Source organism: Sander vitreus, chromosome 5 (genome assembly GCF_031162955.1).
Source record: "Sander vitreus isolate 19-12246 chromosome 5, sanVit1, whole genome shotgun sequence".
NCBI classification, from domain to species: domain Eukaryota; kingdom Metazoa; phylum Chordata; class Actinopteri; order Perciformes; family Percidae; genus Sander; species Sander vitreus.
This window is the reverse complement of record NC_135859.1, coordinates 26130942-26149967: the sequence shown is the minus strand read 5'-3', so window position 1 is coordinate 26149967 and position 19026 is coordinate 26130942. Positions and strand designations below refer to the sequence as shown.

Below are 19026 nucleotides of genomic sequence, written 5' to 3'. Positions count from 1 at the left end.
TCATCTAGCACCATCATGTCAGAATTCCAATCTGCCCAATACTAAAATAAGTACAATTTTAAATGAAGTGACATATTATAATGTAAGCAACAAGCAAATATGGTCATACTTGCTCCAAGATTGTGCTAACATTTGATCCAGTTAAACTGAAGATTTATCTGGAAGAAAACGGACTGCACAGTCTAATCAACCAAACAGTTTATTAAGTCTGCAAGATACTAAAAAAAATGCAACTGATTTTCAAAGAATGATTGTTCCTATAACTCATTTGACATACTGAATTTCATCCAAAATCTTACACAGGATATATCCTTTTTGATAGTAAGGACTTTGAAACAACTAATCAATTGTGTATATTTTTTTACTTTGAGACTGAACATTTTGCATAGTGCAGTTTAAACACAGAATTATTTTTGCTGCCTCAGTTTAAGGACAGAAGCTTGAAGAGTAAACCTGCATTTTGTTTTGTTTTTCTGGTATATTTCAACTATGGTTTTTAAAGTTCTCATGGAAGATGTTTCTTCTTTGCTTTCACCTCAGTAAAATGTGTTTTAGATAGAACTGAAATATTTTCCAAGATTCTTTATTCAGGTCAGAATTCAATTATTTACTTTTATATATATTGACAAATGTTAATGTTACAAAAATATCCAATTCTTTTTTTATTTCCTTGTTTCTAAACAGATCTCTGTGATACTGGGATACCTCAGGGAAGCGTACTCTGTCCACTTCTCTTCCTCTTGTTTATTAATTACCCACACTCAAAGTAAACACTGCATTTGTCCTCTTTATGCAAATTACACTTTACATATGATATTGAGGAAAGAAAAATAATCAACTACAGACTGTCCTCTGATTTTAATGTCATATTTAACATGCAACAACTGAACTATCTGACTATTAATGCATACACATATTTGAATCTCCATTCTCCTAGGACATCTGTATATTCCCTCTTACAGTCAGAGTTTATATTCAAGGATTTATAAAAGAGCAAAATCAGAAAATATATCATTAGTTAATAAGTTCATCTTACTTCCTTTGTTTCAAATCGTTGTGCAGTTTTAAATTCCCATTGTTTCACAGTTAGTTCTCTCACTACCACAGAGCTTATTCAACCATTTAATAGTAGAGCATTTAAAGAAACAGTTCAAAGTATGGGAAATACACTTATTCACTTTCTGGTAGGGGAATTAGATGAAAAAAACTGTATACCTATCACATTTTTGTATATCATAACAATAACTTTATACTGTATAGCACATGATTTATATAGCACCTTTAAAAACCAAGTTTACAAAGGGCTTTGACAGACAAGTGATGCAAAAGAGGTCAGTAAAGTGTATGGTTAATGTAAGGCTACCATCTTCTCATCTAACTCTCCAGAAAGTGAATAAGCATATTTCCCAAAATGTCAAACTTTTGCTGTAAGATATATGTGAAATTTAGGTTGTGTAGAGACTTTTTGACTGTGAGAAAACTCACTTTACTTTTAAATCAAGTCAACTTAACAGCAGGCAATGTTTAACATTATTTGCTCTTCTTCCTATTAAAAGAAAATCAAATGCTACCATTTACACCTAATCTCTGTGTAGTACTTAAAAAAACAAAACGCACAGGCTCTACTATATAGTGCAATCAGGGGAAAAAAAAACACGTAAAAAAATGATTTCATTTCTTAGGCAAAGAGCCTAGTTTAATTGTCAACTCTAAACATGTCATGGGGGCCTAGGGGTTTAAGACTTTGGGCTCAAATAAGGATCAATGAGATTTTGAGCTTGTGAAATGATGTTCAGAAATAATTCATCCTTTGTAAGCTGTGAAATGTTGTGAATGTATAAGAAAGAATGTGTAAATAAAACACTGAAGTTACAAATTCCCACCAATACTCCAACAATGCAATGGAATACACAAGGGAAACCTAAAATGTAAATAGTGGTAGTAAATAAATAATATATTTCTTGTTAGTATAAATTGGTTCAGTATGTTTTTTGTATACTAACAGCAAAAACAGTATACTATAAAGATAATATACAGTATATGTGTTGAGACACTTATGTTCAAAATAAGAATTTTGGCTCTTGCTTTAACAGTCAAAAGCAGAGTGTTTGTGTGCAACTTAAGTGTCATGCAGTGTGCGAACTTTGAGTTTCTTACATTTTTGTCCGACAACCAATTTCTTCTACATTTACAAACTTGAATTTCTCATGCAGTTTTTTTTTCCCACCACAATTGATATACAACCATCATTTCACAAGCTCAAAATCTTATTGGCTCTTATTTGATCACATATTAGATACTGACCATATAATTGGAACCTCTGCAGTTTGAGTTTAGCTTGGGACATTCACCTTCTCTCTCCCTTCATTTCCTGTCACCTCTCTAATGTCCCTATCAAATTAAGTCAAAATGCCAGAAAAATACTTTAAAAAGGTCCTATGACATGCTGCTTTTTGGAGGCTTTTATATAGGCTTTAGTGGTCCCCTGATACTGTATCTTAAGTCTCTGTCGCGAAATTCAGCCTTGGTGCAGAATTACAGCCACTAGAGCCAGTCCCCAATGAGCTTTCCTTAGGATGTGCCATTTCTGTGTCTGTAGCTTTAAATGCTATTGAGGAGAAGAGGGGGGGGGCAAGGTGGAGGGTGGGGGTGTGGCCTTGACCAACTGCCATGCTTCGCTTGTTTGCAAGCCATGATGTCTCTCTCTTTCTCATGGGCGGGCCAAATTCTCTAAACGGGCAAAGCAGAGAAAGGAGAGATAACCTTTCTCCCTTATGATATCATATAGGGAAGAATCCAGATTGGCCCATCTGAGCTTTCATTTTCTCAAAGGCAGAGCAAGATACCCAGGCTTTGGTTTACACCTATCGCCATTTCTAGCCACTGGGGGACCATAGGCAAGCTAGGGGAACTCATATTAATGTTAAAAAAACCTCATAAAGTGGAATTTTCATGCCATGGGACCTTTAAACTGAACCAAATTGATAAACGAAATCCACCAAAGGGCCTCCAGGGTAGAAATCCCCACTGATAGTGGTAATTTCTTATTACTGTCTAACTGGTTGACATTCTATACACACACACACACACACACACACACACACACACACACACACACACACACACACACACACACACACACACACACACACACACACACACACACACACACAGAGTACATTAACAATATACACCCTCTAGTCATGTTTACAGACAACATGGTCAAAGGTTCATATTGTGAGATTTCTTTAAGTGAGTGGTTTGGTCCTAATAAATCAGTGATTATACCTCTACAGTTTTATCACCCACACTTTACTTTGAACTCAAAAACACATATATTAGCTTTCCAAAAAGAAAATAAAGGAATTCATAATTCATTGCAAATTAGCAACATGATTAATTTCCTGACAAAATCCTCAGGTGGAGAACCACTGCAGCAAACCGCTTGCATTGCTCTTTTTCTGCATGTGGGATTAAGTCCATCTTAGTTTCTTCTAAGCTGGTGATCAGAACGAGTGTCGAGAGAGTCATTTTGTGTAGGCACAGAGGGGTTTGTCAACTCTTCTCATCTTCAGTGTTTTCAGTGCATACACTGTCCAAGCGCAGGGAGCTCAGCTGCTTTTCAAAGTTCAGAAATGTGTGGTTGCAATCCTTCTCCAACATGTTCCTCCAAATTTTTACTTGAAGAAGAAATACAAAAAAAAGATAATTATTTGATTTTTATTTTACTTTAAATGGTGATATCTGTTATTGTTTCACAGCTTTCACTTGGTTTTACCTTGTCAGACCAATTCATATAAAGAGCAGGTATCGCAAATATTGGGTCAGGACAATAACTTACTGTACTCTGGTTCCTCTGGCTGTGTGGCGTCAGGACCGGGCACAGCCTCCTCAGCCAGGCTGCTGATCTGCAGCTCTTCCTCCATGTCCACCGACTCCTCTGCCTCCGCCTGGCCTGTCTGCTCCAGGCTCGACACCATCACCTCATAGGCTTTCCTGGCCTCAGACGACAACTCGATCATCTTATGATAGATGTCCTGTGGATAAGAAAGACAAAGTTCTCAGCTTGTTTGAAATATTTTTATTGATATGCTGATTGTAATAAAAGTAAAGCTCCTTTTAAGAACAACTGTCTTGTTAGGGATTAGTATGTGTTGTTGCTGAACATAAACCCGACCTGTGCACCGTCATAGTTGAAGATGCCCACCAGGCTGACAGGCACAGCCTTGTTGACGCAGCGACCCAAAGCTTTCCTGGATAGGGCAAACACGAATGGCACCCCCTGTTCACGACAAGTGTCGATGATGGTGTAAAGAGCCTCATCAAGGCCTCCTGCGAAAGGTGACATTTGTCCATGAATCTCAGTATCACAGTTTTAAGAACTCTGTGTGTTTACCTAGTGCACATTGTTGCTCCCAGGTTTAAATTAGTAACTGACTATGACACAATGTCTTGTTAAAACTGTCATGGTCACACTATGTACACATTTAGCTGGATAAATCTGAAAATATATATTTTGTTTTGGCCATGTGTCCAGACTAAGCGGCTATTTTCACCCCAAAAATTCACCTGTTCTAAAATTCCATTGCGGGGTGGATACATCGGAGCACAAAAATTAAAAAGATTTGACATTTAATACACTAAATAATTAATCGATTGATTGAGAAAAGGATCAGATTCAGATCAGTAAAATAATGCTTAGCTGTAGCCCTAGTTTTCTAGCTTGATGTAGACACAGTCTCAGTCAACGGTCCTCAGAAATACTAGACTACTAAATAGAATTAACCCAACGAAAAAAGTCTGACCTGCACAACATTTTCTAATGGGGAAACTTGAGTTTCTATGTCTTCTGTGATGGATTCATCTCTGAATGACAAGATGGTGATTGGACTTCTGAACACTAAATGAAATTACAGTCCTAGAAAAAATATCCCCGTCACTTGATTTTAAAGAAGAAAAACAAACAATAAAACCAAAGTTTGCCCTTATTATTTCAATTGGAACCACATTAGACATCTCATCTGTATTTGACCACTTATCCACAGAACAAGAACAACACTGTGTTAATGAGATAGGAGAAGATTAAGAGAAAATGCTGACAATTCTCCATAAAATACGTTCCTGAAAACGTCCTCGTGTCACACAAGGACACTGTACCTTTCGACTGGATGCGTTCACAGTTGGGTGAGAAGACAACACACTTGACCTTCCTGAGTTTGAGGTGCTTCAGGACCTCTCTGAGCCCCATCACAATGCGTCTTTTCATGCGGGCCTTCATGGGGTCCTTCTGGTACAAGCGGTCCTGGAAACGAACCAGCTCCTTCAGCAGATCCGTCACACACTCATCCACGTCTTTGCTCAGCATCTGGCTGCAATAGCTGACATGCACAACGACACACATTTCTAATTAACAAAGATGTGAGAAAAACAGTGATTAAATTCTTTGAGATTAAAGGTTTCCTTATTTATGGTAAGACAGACAACCAACAGATATTCCAACTTGTGACTGTGTATATAAATTACAGTCTTACTCTCTGAACTTTCTGCTGTGGATTTTGGGTCGACTGGCTGGACACGGCACAGGTGAGGTGGTTGGTTGCTCTACGTTCTCATCTTTGTCGGCCTCTTCATCCCCCTCTTTCACCATCTGGTTTGTCCCGTTAAACTCTGACGGATCATCAAGTTCTTCTGAAGGACTCCCAACCTCATCTGAGGCCACAGATGCACAACATACGGATAAAACGTTACCTATAAATCAACCATTTACTTAATCTACTTACTTACAGTAGGGCTCGGATGTATGCTACATTGTTTCACATGCTTGATCTGACCTGTGGCATTTGTGTCACACTGCTCTTCTTCTTCTGCAGCATCATTAGCAGGTTGGAAGTCATTTTCGGGCAGCAGTCCTCTCTCCTCCAGCAAACGTCTTTGTTTCCTCTCCTCCCTTTCTTTCAAAATGACCTGAGGATGAGACAGACATAAACTAACAAACGCGGCACTGCTGAAAAACATTCTTACAAAATGAAGTTGTTACGTGTGTGTGTGTGTGTGTGTGTGTGTGTGTGTGTCCTCTTTTACTTTTTAATACAATAATTTGATACAAATTTGCATCTGTTTTTTTTCCAGAGTAAGCAGGTGGACTTACCTTCTTCAGAGGAGTGGGTTTCTTGGCTTTGGGCACCTCTCTCTGCTTGCCTTTCTTCACCAAAGGGCTGGTGGAGTCCAGGGGATTGTGTGCAATTTTATCCTGCTGCCTGGACAGCTTCTTCTGGAATAAAGGTTGTTTCTGGACAACAGGTAGTCCTCCACCAACTACAAATAAATAATTTAAAATAAGTTAAAAATAAGACTCACTCTGTGGTAGCTTTTCACTGCACGGTAGCTGGATTCTCGCAATATCACAAGATCACGCGAGAATCACGACATCACATGAAAATCTTTTTTGTCAGGCTTAAAGTAATGCATTTGTCTCCGGACCAGAATCAGCCGGCCTATTGGCGTCCAGTGAGGAGGAGGAGCTACTGGCAGCTACGGGCGTGGTATGGTGTGCGTGACAACAGAGAAACAATGGTGGTTCCTAAAAAGGTTAGCGTAGATTCTGCAATAGCATCAGTTATATCAGAACGGGAGAGTAGTTCTTCATTGAAAGAGGAGCAAAGAACGTCACTGAAGTCTTTTCTTTATCTATTCTCACCAGACTGGCTTCAGGAAGAGTTTGATAGACAGGTGGTTTATCCAATCACATGCCAAGAGTCAACGCTTTTCCAAACAGTTTCCAATGACGGCTTCTCAGACGGTTCTTTGTTAACAAACCATCTGACGCTTCAGGTTAGGTTTTCATACCTCGCACCAACAGATCTGGATCAGTAAGCATTGTCCTGAGAACGCAAGTGTAATATACCAAAAATATAACTTAAAATAATCGTTATCAAAGAAATTAGGAAGCCGTTGTATCAGCTGTACTATAACCCACCTGAGAGAACGACTGGTTTGGCGTCCTGCTTGGCTTTTTGAGATTGCTTCTTTTCTAGGGCGGCCAACATGTTTCCGATGTCCAGTTTAACAGGAACTTTGCTTTTCTTCCCAGACACCTTTTCAGCTTTCTAGAAATCAGGAGACCAAGAACAATCTCTACCGTTTTCTCCATGATAATATCAAAAACACAATTTGAATGCAAGAGAAAAATACAAACCTGTCCTTTCTTAGCTGTCTCTGTGGGCTGAGTTTTTGCTGCGGGTGATTTTTCTTTGGTTTGGTTGGTAGACTGATGCGCTCTTTGGTTTTCCTGAAAAAATAAATAAATAAAAAAATAAAAAAAATTAAAAAAAACCTTATTAACCTTAATGGACACTCTCAATGCCCTCACATGTTGAAATGTGCATTTTTTTTTACCAATGTAAAGTGCATTTTAGCAACAACAAGAAATTACAGTGTTATAATTATGATGTGAAAACATCTGGGAGAATAACTTACGATATGTACCTCATTGCATAGTGTGGCTGCATAGCTGCTTGTTATCAATCTATCAGTCCTAGTCAGAGCAGGAGTCAAGCCTGGAAACTCCTCTTCATCCTGAGGACACAAAATGGCAACAAAAATAATTTTCTATTCAACGCTTACAAAAAAAAATTTTTCCCCTTAAAAATGCTTAGAAATGGGTTTTGCGTTTGACTTGAATGACAACTTTTATTTACCTCAAATTTTGGAGGCTCCTGATACATTGCTGGCTCTTCTGACTCAGTTTCTGCATCTTCACCTTTAGCCTTCTTCTTCTTTTTCTTCCGTTTTTTCTTCCCTGGAGTTCCCTCTTCCTGCTGTGCAGCCATTTCATCCATCTGACGAGACACAAAAACGAAGGGACAGAAAACAATGTTTTAACGCCTGGCAGAGCAGAAAAACTCTAAACAGCCAATTTTCAGGCAAGAAAAATCGTATAGGTTAAGACGTTTTGATACATTCTAAGGCCCGACTATATTCAATGTTTTTTAAGATTTTTCAAGACCTGCAATACCCTGTAAAAAATGATCTGTTATGCTCAAAGTCTAAATCAAACGTGTCATTTAACCTGCATGTGATTGCTGCGGATTGTTCTTTCTTTAGGGACAGGTTTCTTTGGAGGCTGAGAAGCAACATTAGCCCAGGAAGTCACCACCAGCTGACCTGTTCACAAAAATAAATAAACAGATAAATAACCTGAAATATGATTGACACTGCCTTGTATAGTCATTGAAAGGCTGACTGAAGGGACTTTCACCTACCTGGTGAAGCAGCAGAGGAATCTGTCTTAGCATTAGTGGTAATTTGCTGGGGGTCAGGCTGTGTTTGGGATACTCTCCTGACAGACTGTTCAATAACAAATGACATTAGCACCAAATGTATGAGTGACTATGTAAGTGAAACATTCCCTGCAAACTTTATCCCATCTGATACAATATCACAGCTGATATTTCAGTGAGCTCACCTTCCAGGAAGGTGCCGGTGTTTGCATTTGAGTTGGACCCCAGCACTCTCTCTGAACATGAGGAGAGCCCGGTTTGCCCAGCGAACCACCAGCTAACTCTGGGAAATCAGTCATCTTCACTTCAAATGGGACCAAGTCTGTCTGTGCAGGTTTTGGCTTCCCTGCAGAGTTCGGGGCAGATCTGGCACCTCTAAAACCTGTGGTGCAATTATAATAAGCAAAAGCTAGAGCAAAAGTATTTACCATAAAGAATGCTACACAATAATTTTACTGATTAAAGTGAGAGAACGTCTGAGGTGTACACTGATGTTCAGGAAAGAAAATGATAGGATCCATGAGCTTATGTGCTAGCACTAGCAGGATTTAATACAGCAGCTAGACTTATTTTACAGAATTGGAAGAGTCCACATAGACAAGAATACATAAAGTGGCTCAGGACGATGACTGAGACTGCTTCTTTTAAAAGCATGATAGCCAGAGTAAACAATACCAAAATGAAATTTAACCAGGTCTGGAATAATTTCCACTTATATATTAAGAATGTAGAATCTTGATAGAAGAAGGCTGTTGTATAACAATGGAACAGTAATTAGAGGATTTGAAGGGTGCTGTCCTGAGTCTTATTTGTTTATTTTTAGTCTTGTTTTTTTTGTCCATTTATTTATGTAATTTAAAACAGTTCCTTTTCCAAATAATATTCTGTACATTTTCATGTCACTATGGGAACAAATTAGTATTTGATAGAAATTAATTAAACCTAAATGAAAAAACAAAGCAATGCCATGTGTGACAGATACCTTTTTTCTGTGTATCCAGTGAGCTCCTGCCCATAACCCTGCCTTTGGCCAGAGAGCCATTGTTGCCTTTTGATGTCTGCGGAGATGGATTCAATGATTTTCATGAAGAAAGTTTGTTTCATCTATTTTTCTTTTCTTTTCTTACATTTTTTTTAAGAAACAACTCACACATCCAAAAAAATTCTGTGCAGGTGTGTTGGAAAATATCATCAACTTGGAACAAAGCAAGTGTGGTTTTTTTTTCTCCCTTTGTTCCAAGTTGGTGCTTAAAAATAAAACCAACCTTTGCTTGTGGATCCCATGTGGACCTGTCGCTTTGCAGGAAATCATCACTGGTGTCTCTAACACAACGACTGCTGCTGTAGCCACGACTCTTTGACACATCTCCTTTTCCTGCTGGCACTTCATATGTATTTGATGGATTCTGCTTTGTGGTCAGACCTGGCGACCGGTTCCTTCACAAAGTTTAGAAATTCACACAAATGAGGGGCTTGGTATCAGGCCATGTGATTTATTACTTTAATCAAGATAAACAAATCTGTAATCAATCATCCTACCCTTTTAAACTCTGCTCAGACACACAAGGATTTGGTAACATCAGACGTGGTGATGAGGCTGTGTGTGGCTCAGCAGGCTCCTTTCTCTGTCTCCTCTGTTGTTTATAGTCAAAAGACTGAACAGCAGATGACAGTTTGCTCTCCTGGGGAAAGTAAAGATTGTTTGTCATCAACAGTCTGCTGGAATACAACCTTTGTCTGGAGTACAAGTGAAGCCATGTATTGCCACACTTATTTTAAAACTACATGATCACTTTATGGTGAACTGTATCAAATCAAATTGATTATACTGTAAAAAAAAAGTCTTGCAATTATTACTAAAATATGTTCAAGCTTGAATACCCTAAACGGCTGGGGACTTCTATACTAGTTTGTCTCTATTCTATCTCTAAATGTTTCTACTTATTTCATTGTCCCTATTTAAGCAATGCTAGACTGATGGAATAAATATCTTGGGACTATTTATTTAGCTCTTAGGGTTTTCTGTAGGTTGAAAATGTCACTGTAAAATGCATGCACTTTTATTTGTTTTGGTTTTAATCTAGACAATGTGTTATTATAATTTATACGTTCACTATCTGCTTAGTGTCTGGGCCCCTATACACAAGCTTCAGATAGCTTACCAGGGTGTCCCATTTCTTTCATTCTTATTTTTTTTTCTTATGATTGCACTTGTATTTTCAAATGTTTAGTGAATAAACCAGCTAGCTTGTTTTATCCACGTTAAAAACTCACACTTCACTCAGACGAAATGTGTTAGGCTTAACTTTTGTTCTGGTAGTTGGGGATTAAACTATTTTGCCCTTAGCTCTAATTTACAACATCTGACGTTACACAATCGTAACTTTTTGGGTAGCCTGTCAAAACGTAATGTTTTACAAAACGTCATAAACAACAGCTTATTGGTGTGGTCAAAACAGCTGTTAACTTGTACGTATCATCTACACATTCACAACAGCTAAAGTTAGCTAAAAGTTAGCAGCTAACGTTACATACATCAGCGTGCTTTGGCGTTAAGGTAATGTTAACGTTACTGGCTAGCTTGCTACAAAAGAACAGTTTCGTTATTTTTCGTTACCTACCTTGTCCATTTTCAGGTTTTCCTATAAGCAGTCACATCTTCGCATGTTCACACAATCTTCCATGTGTTGTCAAACTACAACGCTGCTACATGTGTATACCTACCGGAACAGTATGTTGGCTATGCAGGCTAAAGCAATGTTTGATAGCAGTAGCAGCTAGCTAGCTGTAGTTGAGCCTGATTGAAATAGTTGATGTTTACATTGTGTGCAGGGAGGTTAGCTTATAGCGACATCTTCTGGCTTAGTCACTACTGGTGAATAGGAAAATATTTTAACTACAGATATCACCATATCTAGGCTATATATTCACCAGTTGAGTACATACATCTGAAATGTTATGTTTAGATATGAAAATTATGCATTATCTTATTTAAATATGCATTGCATTTAAAGATACATCTGAACATTGGATAAAGCCAGGTTCAAAATTCTTGTTTCATTTTGTTGAAATATTAGTCAACGTTTTTTTAACAGAGGGAATTTTGGATATCTCGTTTTAATCACTCCATAAATCAGAAAAGGCTGTCAACAAACATGATATATCCATTTTCGCCACTTTTTAGGTATAACATGTTATATAAATCAGGTTATGAATGATATATGAACAACTCTGGAACCTTCAGAATATGGATATGAATGAAACAGCAAAGTTTGGTGTTTGGTAACGTTTGGTGGTTTTGTTTTGGTAAGTGCTACTGAAGTGGATATGTCTGGCTCAGATTATGAGAAAAACCCATTTTGAGAAAAACGGCCTTAAAAGATGTGTATTGTAAAATTCCATACATTTTGCACTCCAGGTGAATAAGGTAAAACATTTTAACTACTAACAGATATCACCATGACACTTCCCCAGTTAATCACGTTCAATAAGACAATTATTTTTGCATTGCAAGATTTCATTAAAGTTATAGTTAGCAATTGCATTCAAAGTGTCAAAAGAATAAGCATAATTTATGCACAATATTTTGATATTATTATGTCTGCATTAACATGCAAGGAGTATTTTAACGTGCAGCTGGTTGTGGAGGAGGTACTAATTTCTATACTGTTGGGTAGATTAATCTATAAACATGCACCTTTTAGTTGGATCACATGTTTTTATGTGACATGTTCACCTGCAAAAAAGATACATGTTGTGGAGTAAAATGTACGTATTTAGTAGAGTGAAAGTATTAATTAGCATAACATGGAAATACTAAATTAAAGTACAAGTACCTCAACAGTGTACTTGAGTAAATGTACTTGGTTACTTTCTACCACTGAACTGAACTATAGTTTGTTGTTTATTGTACAATCTTTAGTAAAATAATAATTAACTTCCGTACACAGATGTTGACTTGCTTGTTTATTCTTTTTTTTAACAAGAAAATAGAATATCCACACTTTCAAAGTTAGCTAAAATATAATGCTACTTTATACAATAGAAACTCTGAATGTTTAATAGAATACTGCATTATAAAACGATATACATAATTCACAAGCATAAATCTTATTTGTAACTTACCCTATGCGCAGGTCTACATGTGCACATTAAAAGGTATGTCCCCTCATTTCCTATTTGTACTGTAACGTACCTTTGTTTTGCCTTGTGCATCGTCTTCTTGCATTATTTTGTTCAAGGAATTTGTGATGATCCTTGGCAAACAGCGCAAAAAGTATACATCTCATTATTTTTCTTTGTGTCAAAGTAAGACGGCAGTGCTTGTTCTCCCAGCAGATGTAAAAATCATAACATTCATTTAAACTCTTAAATGTCTCTGCAATCAAGAGTCTCTGTCGAGACTTTGTGTCTCTCACTCCGCCTTTAGCCTCCTTGCTGTTCTCAGGAGAGCCAGAGGAATAATGAAAGAGGCTGATGTGAGGAGAAAACAGATCTGAGCTCCAGCTATCCAGTAAACTGTGAAGAAAACAGTTAATATGAGTACACTGCAAGGAGAGTGTTTTACCAAGAAAATTATTCACACACCAGTCTGTAAAATATGTCAAATCTAAGATATTAGCAACATTTGGTGCTATTACTGCAATCTGTCTTCCTTACCAGAGGATGACACAACTGGTCCCAGTGCTCTGGCCAGAGCGCCCAAACTACGCAGTATGCCCATCACTGTGCCCTTCTGATTGGCCGACCCTGGAAGAACGTCCACAGCAGATAATCAGCAACACTGTGCACATTATAGTCTAATCTAAATGTTTTGTGAGTTTCCATAAATATGAATTAATAAAGAGGCTTACCATGGTCAGAAACAAGGGTTGACAGGCATGGAACTACTATTGCAGCTGCTGTAACAAAAATAAATGACATCAAATTTAAACACAGATTACATTGCATTTATCCTTTAGATGTAGTTATATGTGCTGTTTTACATTTTCATTGTTTGTGGATATTATCCTGCTGCATACAAACTGTGTGAATGCGGTGTGTTTTTAAAATTTGTATTTAACCTTTATTTAACCAGGAAGTCTCTTGAGATAAGCTATGGCTGCCAAAATGGCTGCATAGAGTAGTTAACATATATAGTATACATAATAAAACAAATACATACATAAAAAAAATATTTACAAGATTAATAAAGCATATATTTTAACCATATTTTGCTATTTTGTCTTTGGCCATTATGGTCTATGTACACCTTATGGATACACTTTATTTGTTGGTTTTAATTCACTCTTTAATGGTTCTTCTACTATTTTCCAGATTTTCTGCTCCAGTCACACATTTTTCTCCACAAAGAACATTATTTTACCAAATGACTTATGCAGGGCTCATTTTTTATGTTTTAAAAAGTCATGAAATGTATCAGTATTCATTTAGAATATTTTAAAAAGGTTTGGTATAAAAGTAAAGTACCATTTGCAGCACATGCACTATGTAGTTTAACCATTTGTTGTTTTATTGTTTTGTTTTACTCTATGGACTCATATGCATCAGCTTTGGGAGTTCCCCATGGTTCATAAAGGGGGTATTTGTAAAACAAGATTTGTAGGATCCTATTTCCACTGTTGATACTAAATACACAAATCCCATTTTGACCGTGTACTTGCAAAGTCTTAAAGATTTGCTATGTGATTTGGTATCATCATTTTTACTGGCCTTTTTTAAAATCTCAATTCCTGTTGTAACTGTACTCATATGCATTATTCCATTGTTTATTAAATATGTTTCACTTATTTTGCACACTCCTGGGTACGATAAAAGGTTTACCTTGTCTTAACATGACATTCAATATCAAAATGAGCTCACCAAATGAGTATAACGCCAAGCCAACGTAAAGCATTGTTATATTCCATGAGAGCCCGATGAGAATAAATGCTGGGATTAATAATATTATTGCCTAAAAAAAAAGAGAAACACAGTTAGTTAGAGCAGTTTAAGATTAAGAGTATTTTATGGTACATGTTTTTGTCATGTAAACACTCCTACCACTTGAACAGCCCTGATATGCTGCCCAGGTTTGATTCTGCGAGCATAACCCCCCTGGATTGAAGCCATGATGACACCAATGAAGAAGAACATCTTTCCCTGCTGCATACTAGTGAGAGAAAAATGTTTGTAAAAAAAAAATCACAGCGTTGTAACTGTAACTGATAGAGCACGCAGCTTTATCTTTGAGGTCATACCTTGTAAAGTGGAAGCGCTGATGAGTTAGAAAACTCAGCGTGAACTCCAGACCAGAGAACAGGAAGAGATAGCAGAAATAAACCAAGCCCAACGCTCGAAGCTTCTGCATTCCTGGAAAGACATTTTCACCTTCTATCTATCAGTGGGCCAAAGTTCCTTCATGCTTTATATATATGTTAATGGGTCAAATGGGTGTAATCCAGTATGTGCAGTACCCACTTTCGTTTGGAGGTGGATCTTTCGTCCTGGTAAGAGCTGAAAAATGGAACAAAGATATTGGGTTCAAAAGGTCCCTGGAGTCCCCCAACTCTGAAGATGAAGCCTAGGATGAAACAAGAAAATGTATTTGTTACTGCTGCCAGCCAAGAAGTAGTATGGCACATAACCGGACGTAAAACAACAATGTGTCATTTATACACTTTGTTAAACAAATAATGTTTATGTGAGCTTTAGAGTTGCTAGTAGGCCTATTCTATTAACCAGGCAAGCTGTTTTCCCCTGTTTCCGGCCTTTATGCTAAGCTAAGCTAAGCTAGCTAAACTAGATAGCTTCACATTTACTGTACAGGTAAGGCAAAGCAAGGCAGCTTCATTTGTATAGCACATTTCAGCAACAAGGCACAGACAACAAGGTACAGAAGGGAGAGTGGTCTCAATCTTCTCATGTAACTCTCGCACAACATAAATGTCTGACCCTTAAGTAAAACTGTATGTGATTCAGTTTGTCAGTTGACAGTGTGAATGTTTCCATAACCAACCTTGACATCCTTTGTGAGTGTCTCTGGCAGCATGACCCAAATAAAGAGCACATCAGCAGCACTGAAGGCCAAGGCGAGCAGAGCTGGAGTTTGGTAGAAGACATTTCCTGTTGTTCTGGAGCTGAGGGCAAAATAGGCACCCATCAAAGGTCCCACAGTGAAGCCCAGGGAGAAGGCAATGCCGATCATAGCCTGGTGATGATAAAATTAAGGTTTGATTTTTTAAAAATCTTATCAGGTGTGACTTACAATTACAAAGACTTTAACTGGGTGACCGGCAACACTGTGTACAACAAATAAATTAGATGGTCAGAGCCCTGATAAAAGATACTAGCAGAGGCTGTTTTTATACATTATATTATTTTTCAACATTAGTGAAAGATCGAGCATACATCCAATCACATTATGATGTTTTTAGACATCATAATGTGACAAAACATCATAATGTGACAACACATTTCCTGTTAAGGCAAAAGAAAGTCTGTGCCTACCATTCCTCTGTTCCGCGCTTTCGGGCAAGGCAAGTCTGCCATGACAGCAGTGCAGAGGCTGACGTTGCCCTTACAAATGCCCCCAATTACTCGAAACAAAAGGAACATGCTGAAACTCTGGGAAACAGCCCAGACCGCATAGGAGGACATCAGCCCTAACTGGAACACAAGGCACCCAATTAGACCTGAATGAAACAGGGCTGATGGTCAAAGCTGCAGGAATTCTTACACAAGTAGAGTATGAACTGTCCCAAGCGAATGACTCTAGTGGCTTCCAATGTGAAAGGATACTGAGGTTTATATTTTAAAGTCATGAAAAAGTGGTGTAATATAGCATTTTCCTCACTGTGGTAAGAATGAGCAAGGGTCGCCTGCCATAGTGGTCTGACAGAGCCCCAGTTACAGGTGACGACAGGAACTGCAGCAGAGAAAACAGCGACCCGATTAGACCTGAAAGAAGAAAAAAAATGAATTCAGTTTCTTTGCATTAATAAAGTTTGAATTGGTCATATTGTCACGAAAAGTAGAGCTCCACATATGCTATATTGAATCTGAAATCATTCCAGTGTAGGCTACTGTACCTCCAAACAAAACACTGTTGTATTTCTTTTCCATTGGAATCCCCACGGCCTCCCTGAACCAGTCCACGACACTCTGCAGAGACTGATATACGCCATCCTATCCAACAAGACAAAACACTGAAAATACAATATCACACAGGGACGACACAAACACCAGTGAAGAGGGCCATTCAGCATGAGTCCGCAAGCAGAATCACACACAGACCATGACTGCTAAACTAATCGCTCATGAGTTGGTTGTGGTTTTTATGGAACAGTCTCCTCACACAAAGCCTCCTTTGTTCAACAGAGCACCACATTCTGCACATCATCTGTTCAAAACACACCATTGATTTTTACATGGTAAAATCTGTTTCTACTTTTGGAAACTATAGCCGAACACTGGTTCCACTGGTGAAACTGATGTACAATGTAACTCAAATGAGGAAGTAAGGCTGATTGAATCATCTTAAAACAAAAACAAAAAACTAACCCCTGTTTGTGCATAATGGTCCAAAATCGAAGGCAGTAGAGGTAGAATCAGTGTAAATCCGAGCAGGTCCAACAGCAGCGTGATAAACACAATGTTGATGACCTTCGACGAGAAGGTGCTGCCATCCTCTGCAGATTTGTTTACAGCTGACATTCCTGAGACTGAATACTGTGTCTCTTCTGTTCCTGCTCGTAAATAAAACACATACAGTATTTGTTAGAAGAGCAGCTGACATGGAAATAAAATCATAGTCCATTATGTTTACAGTGTCTTAAACATGCCAAAAAGCCAGACTTCTAATCTCAAAGAACAGGAATAAGTAAACCCTTGGGGAAATACCACAATTATAACAAACAGGTACATTTAACAGATCTGTAATTTTTCTAATTATTTCCTTGCAAGTTTCCTGAATTTTTTTATTAGTATTTTATTTTATTTGGAAGAAATTAAAAGACATTTAAGGACATAATTCTGACTGTGTTGGAGTTAAGCTAGCATTTGTACATAATATTCTATTTAAATTATAGGCCTATAAGAAACTTTATTCTCCACATATGTTGAACTGTATGCTAGATTGTAGACACGTTGACATTTGTGCGTGTTCAGATGACCTACTGTGCACTGCAGATTATTTATTGGAATTAACTGGAAGTGTTTTAATTTTCTCTATAGTTAGCACCACATTATAAAGTTATTTCCAGTAAACTTCCTATGAATTTCCAGTTACATGTCACCCAAGTTACTTTCAAAAATATAACAAACCCTAGGATATGTTTTACAAAAGTAGATGTAAAGTTATACCAGTGAAGTTGCAACCAAGTAGTCTCAATCTTCTTTTTTTGTAAGTCATCAGGAAAGACAGTAAAAAAAGGTGTAGCACAAGGAGGAAGGAGGAAACAACTGTAACAAATGCTCAGATCAAGGTTGGTCCCTGCGTGTATTAATTCCTCAATAAATGCAATGACATGCACCTTTTTTTTTTAAATGACTGAAATCAGCCCTAAAACTATTCATCTAATAAATAAAAACACATTTCCTACAAGTTAGTTCCCTCCGCAGAGCAGGCTATATCTATCCAGCGAGATTGGCCAATACTTATCATCAGCATCACCTCTTCTTGGACACTAGTGTATATATACACTATATCCGCAGACTCGTAGGTTAAATAAATCAGAACAGATCACACCGATGACTTACCTGACTCGCGCGTACTTTCTCTCTTTCTCATCTGTCCATTGTTATAAATACGTCCACACCAGGAAGCGGTGTCCTATTACATTTGGATGACAAGATGTGTCGTAACCACCAGCGCATTGAGACGAAAATGCTGCCTTCAGGTGATCTTCGTAAACTCGTATTTTGGCGTTTCCCCTCGTTCATCATGTGTTGGCTCCGTTGGCCCGACTGTTCAAGTCTATATCTATGGTTGGACCCATCTGTAACCTGAGCTCTAAGACCGTTGCTCCATAATTTGGTCAGATAGCGAGCATTTCCTTTCCAAACCTTGGTAAACATCCTACGTAAATTGCTATCAGTTCATGTTCGCCCCAGCCAGGCGTTTTTATTTATTTATGTTCTTAAAAAATGTATTGAGATTAACAGAAGTTGCATAAACAACAAACCTGAAACACTGTTCTCGCACATTTATTACAAATATTAGTTCTACAATAGCGATGACTTCATTAACATTGTGATAAAATAAGTTGTGTTCGTTGCTCAGTTTGAAATACAGTGTAATTATCTCACCAGCAGAATGATTACAGGAAAAGGCACATTGTATCAATCACACTTTGTTTATTTACAATCAGTAAATTATATATAATAAAAAGATTAAAAGTAAATAGAAAGTTCTTTATTTTACATGGAATAATAAGCAAATAACTTTATTTTTGTACTAGTGAAACGGTTTACTCGCTCACTGGCGAAGTACACAACAATTTGTGTTCAAATACCCAACAGTACCTGAAGGCAGCAGAAGCATTTCCCCATACAGTGGTTTTGAGCTTGGTAGTTATATATATATATATATATATATATATATATATATATATATATATATATATATATATATATATATATATATATATATATATATATATATAGAGTTCAGTGTAAAGTTTTTTGCATGTTTTACAGTATGAATGATTAACATCTCCTTTCACAAAACATGAATAGAAAAAAGAGGATCTTTGCATTAGTTATCCAT

The 19026-nt window shown here is 37.5% G+C and overlaps 2 protein-coding genes across 5 annotated transcripts; both read right to left on the bottom strand.

Annotated features, from left to right (window-relative positions):
• Positions 1-843: 843 nt before the first annotated feature.
• On the bottom strand, positions 844-11071 carry LOC144518514 (selenocysteine insertion sequence-binding protein 2-like). Of its 2 annotated transcripts, none has more exons than XM_078251246.1 (18): positions 10901-11071; positions 9819-9961; positions 9545-9716; positions 9262-9337; positions 8465-8661; positions 8262-8346; positions 8069-8163; positions 7698-7838; positions 7477-7575; positions 7196-7288; positions 6977-7106; positions 6149-6315; positions 5832-5964; positions 5532-5709; positions 5158-5378; positions 4178-4332; positions 3842-4037; positions 844-3680 (listed from the first exon to the last, which is right to left on the bottom strand). In XM_078251246.1, exons 1-18 carry the CDS (start codon positions 10907-10909, stop codon positions 3556-3558), a joined length of 2415 nt encoding a protein of 804 aa, XP_078107372.1. In that variant the 5' UTR covers positions 10910-11071; the 3' UTR covers positions 844-3555. The 2 variants fall into 2 exon arrangements, with proteins under 2 accessions (XP_078107372.1, XP_078107373.1); XM_078251247.1 differs by having other exon boundaries at positions 7486-7575; positions 10901-11070.
• A 1161-nt stretch (positions 11072-12232) lies between these two features.
• Positions 12233-18122, bottom strand: LOC144518513 (major facilitator superfamily domain-containing protein 10-like). 3 transcript variants are annotated; one of them, XM_078251245.1, is made up of 13 exons: positions 18018-18122; positions 16821-17005; positions 16349-16445; positions 16114-16217; positions 15768-15926; positions 15277-15468; positions 14739-14841; positions 14519-14630; positions 14322-14430; positions 14142-14232; positions 13133-13180; positions 12939-13028; positions 12233-12797 (listed from the first exon to the last, which is right to left on the bottom strand). In XM_078251245.1, the coding sequence occupies exons 1-13, from the start codon at positions 18046-18048 to the stop codon at positions 12694-12696; spliced, it is 1425 nt and encodes a 474-aa protein (XP_078107371.1). In that variant the 5' UTR covers positions 18049-18122; the 3' UTR covers positions 12233-12693. The 3 variants fall into 3 exon arrangements, with proteins under 3 accessions (XP_078107371.1, XP_078107370.1, XP_078107369.1); XM_078251244.1 differs by lacking the exon at positions 18018-18122 and adding an exon at positions 17622-17938 and having other exon boundaries at positions 13133-13177; XM_078251243.1 differs by lacking the exon at positions 18018-18122 and adding an exon at positions 17622-17933.
• Between the last annotated feature and the right edge of the window lie 904 nt (positions 18123-19026).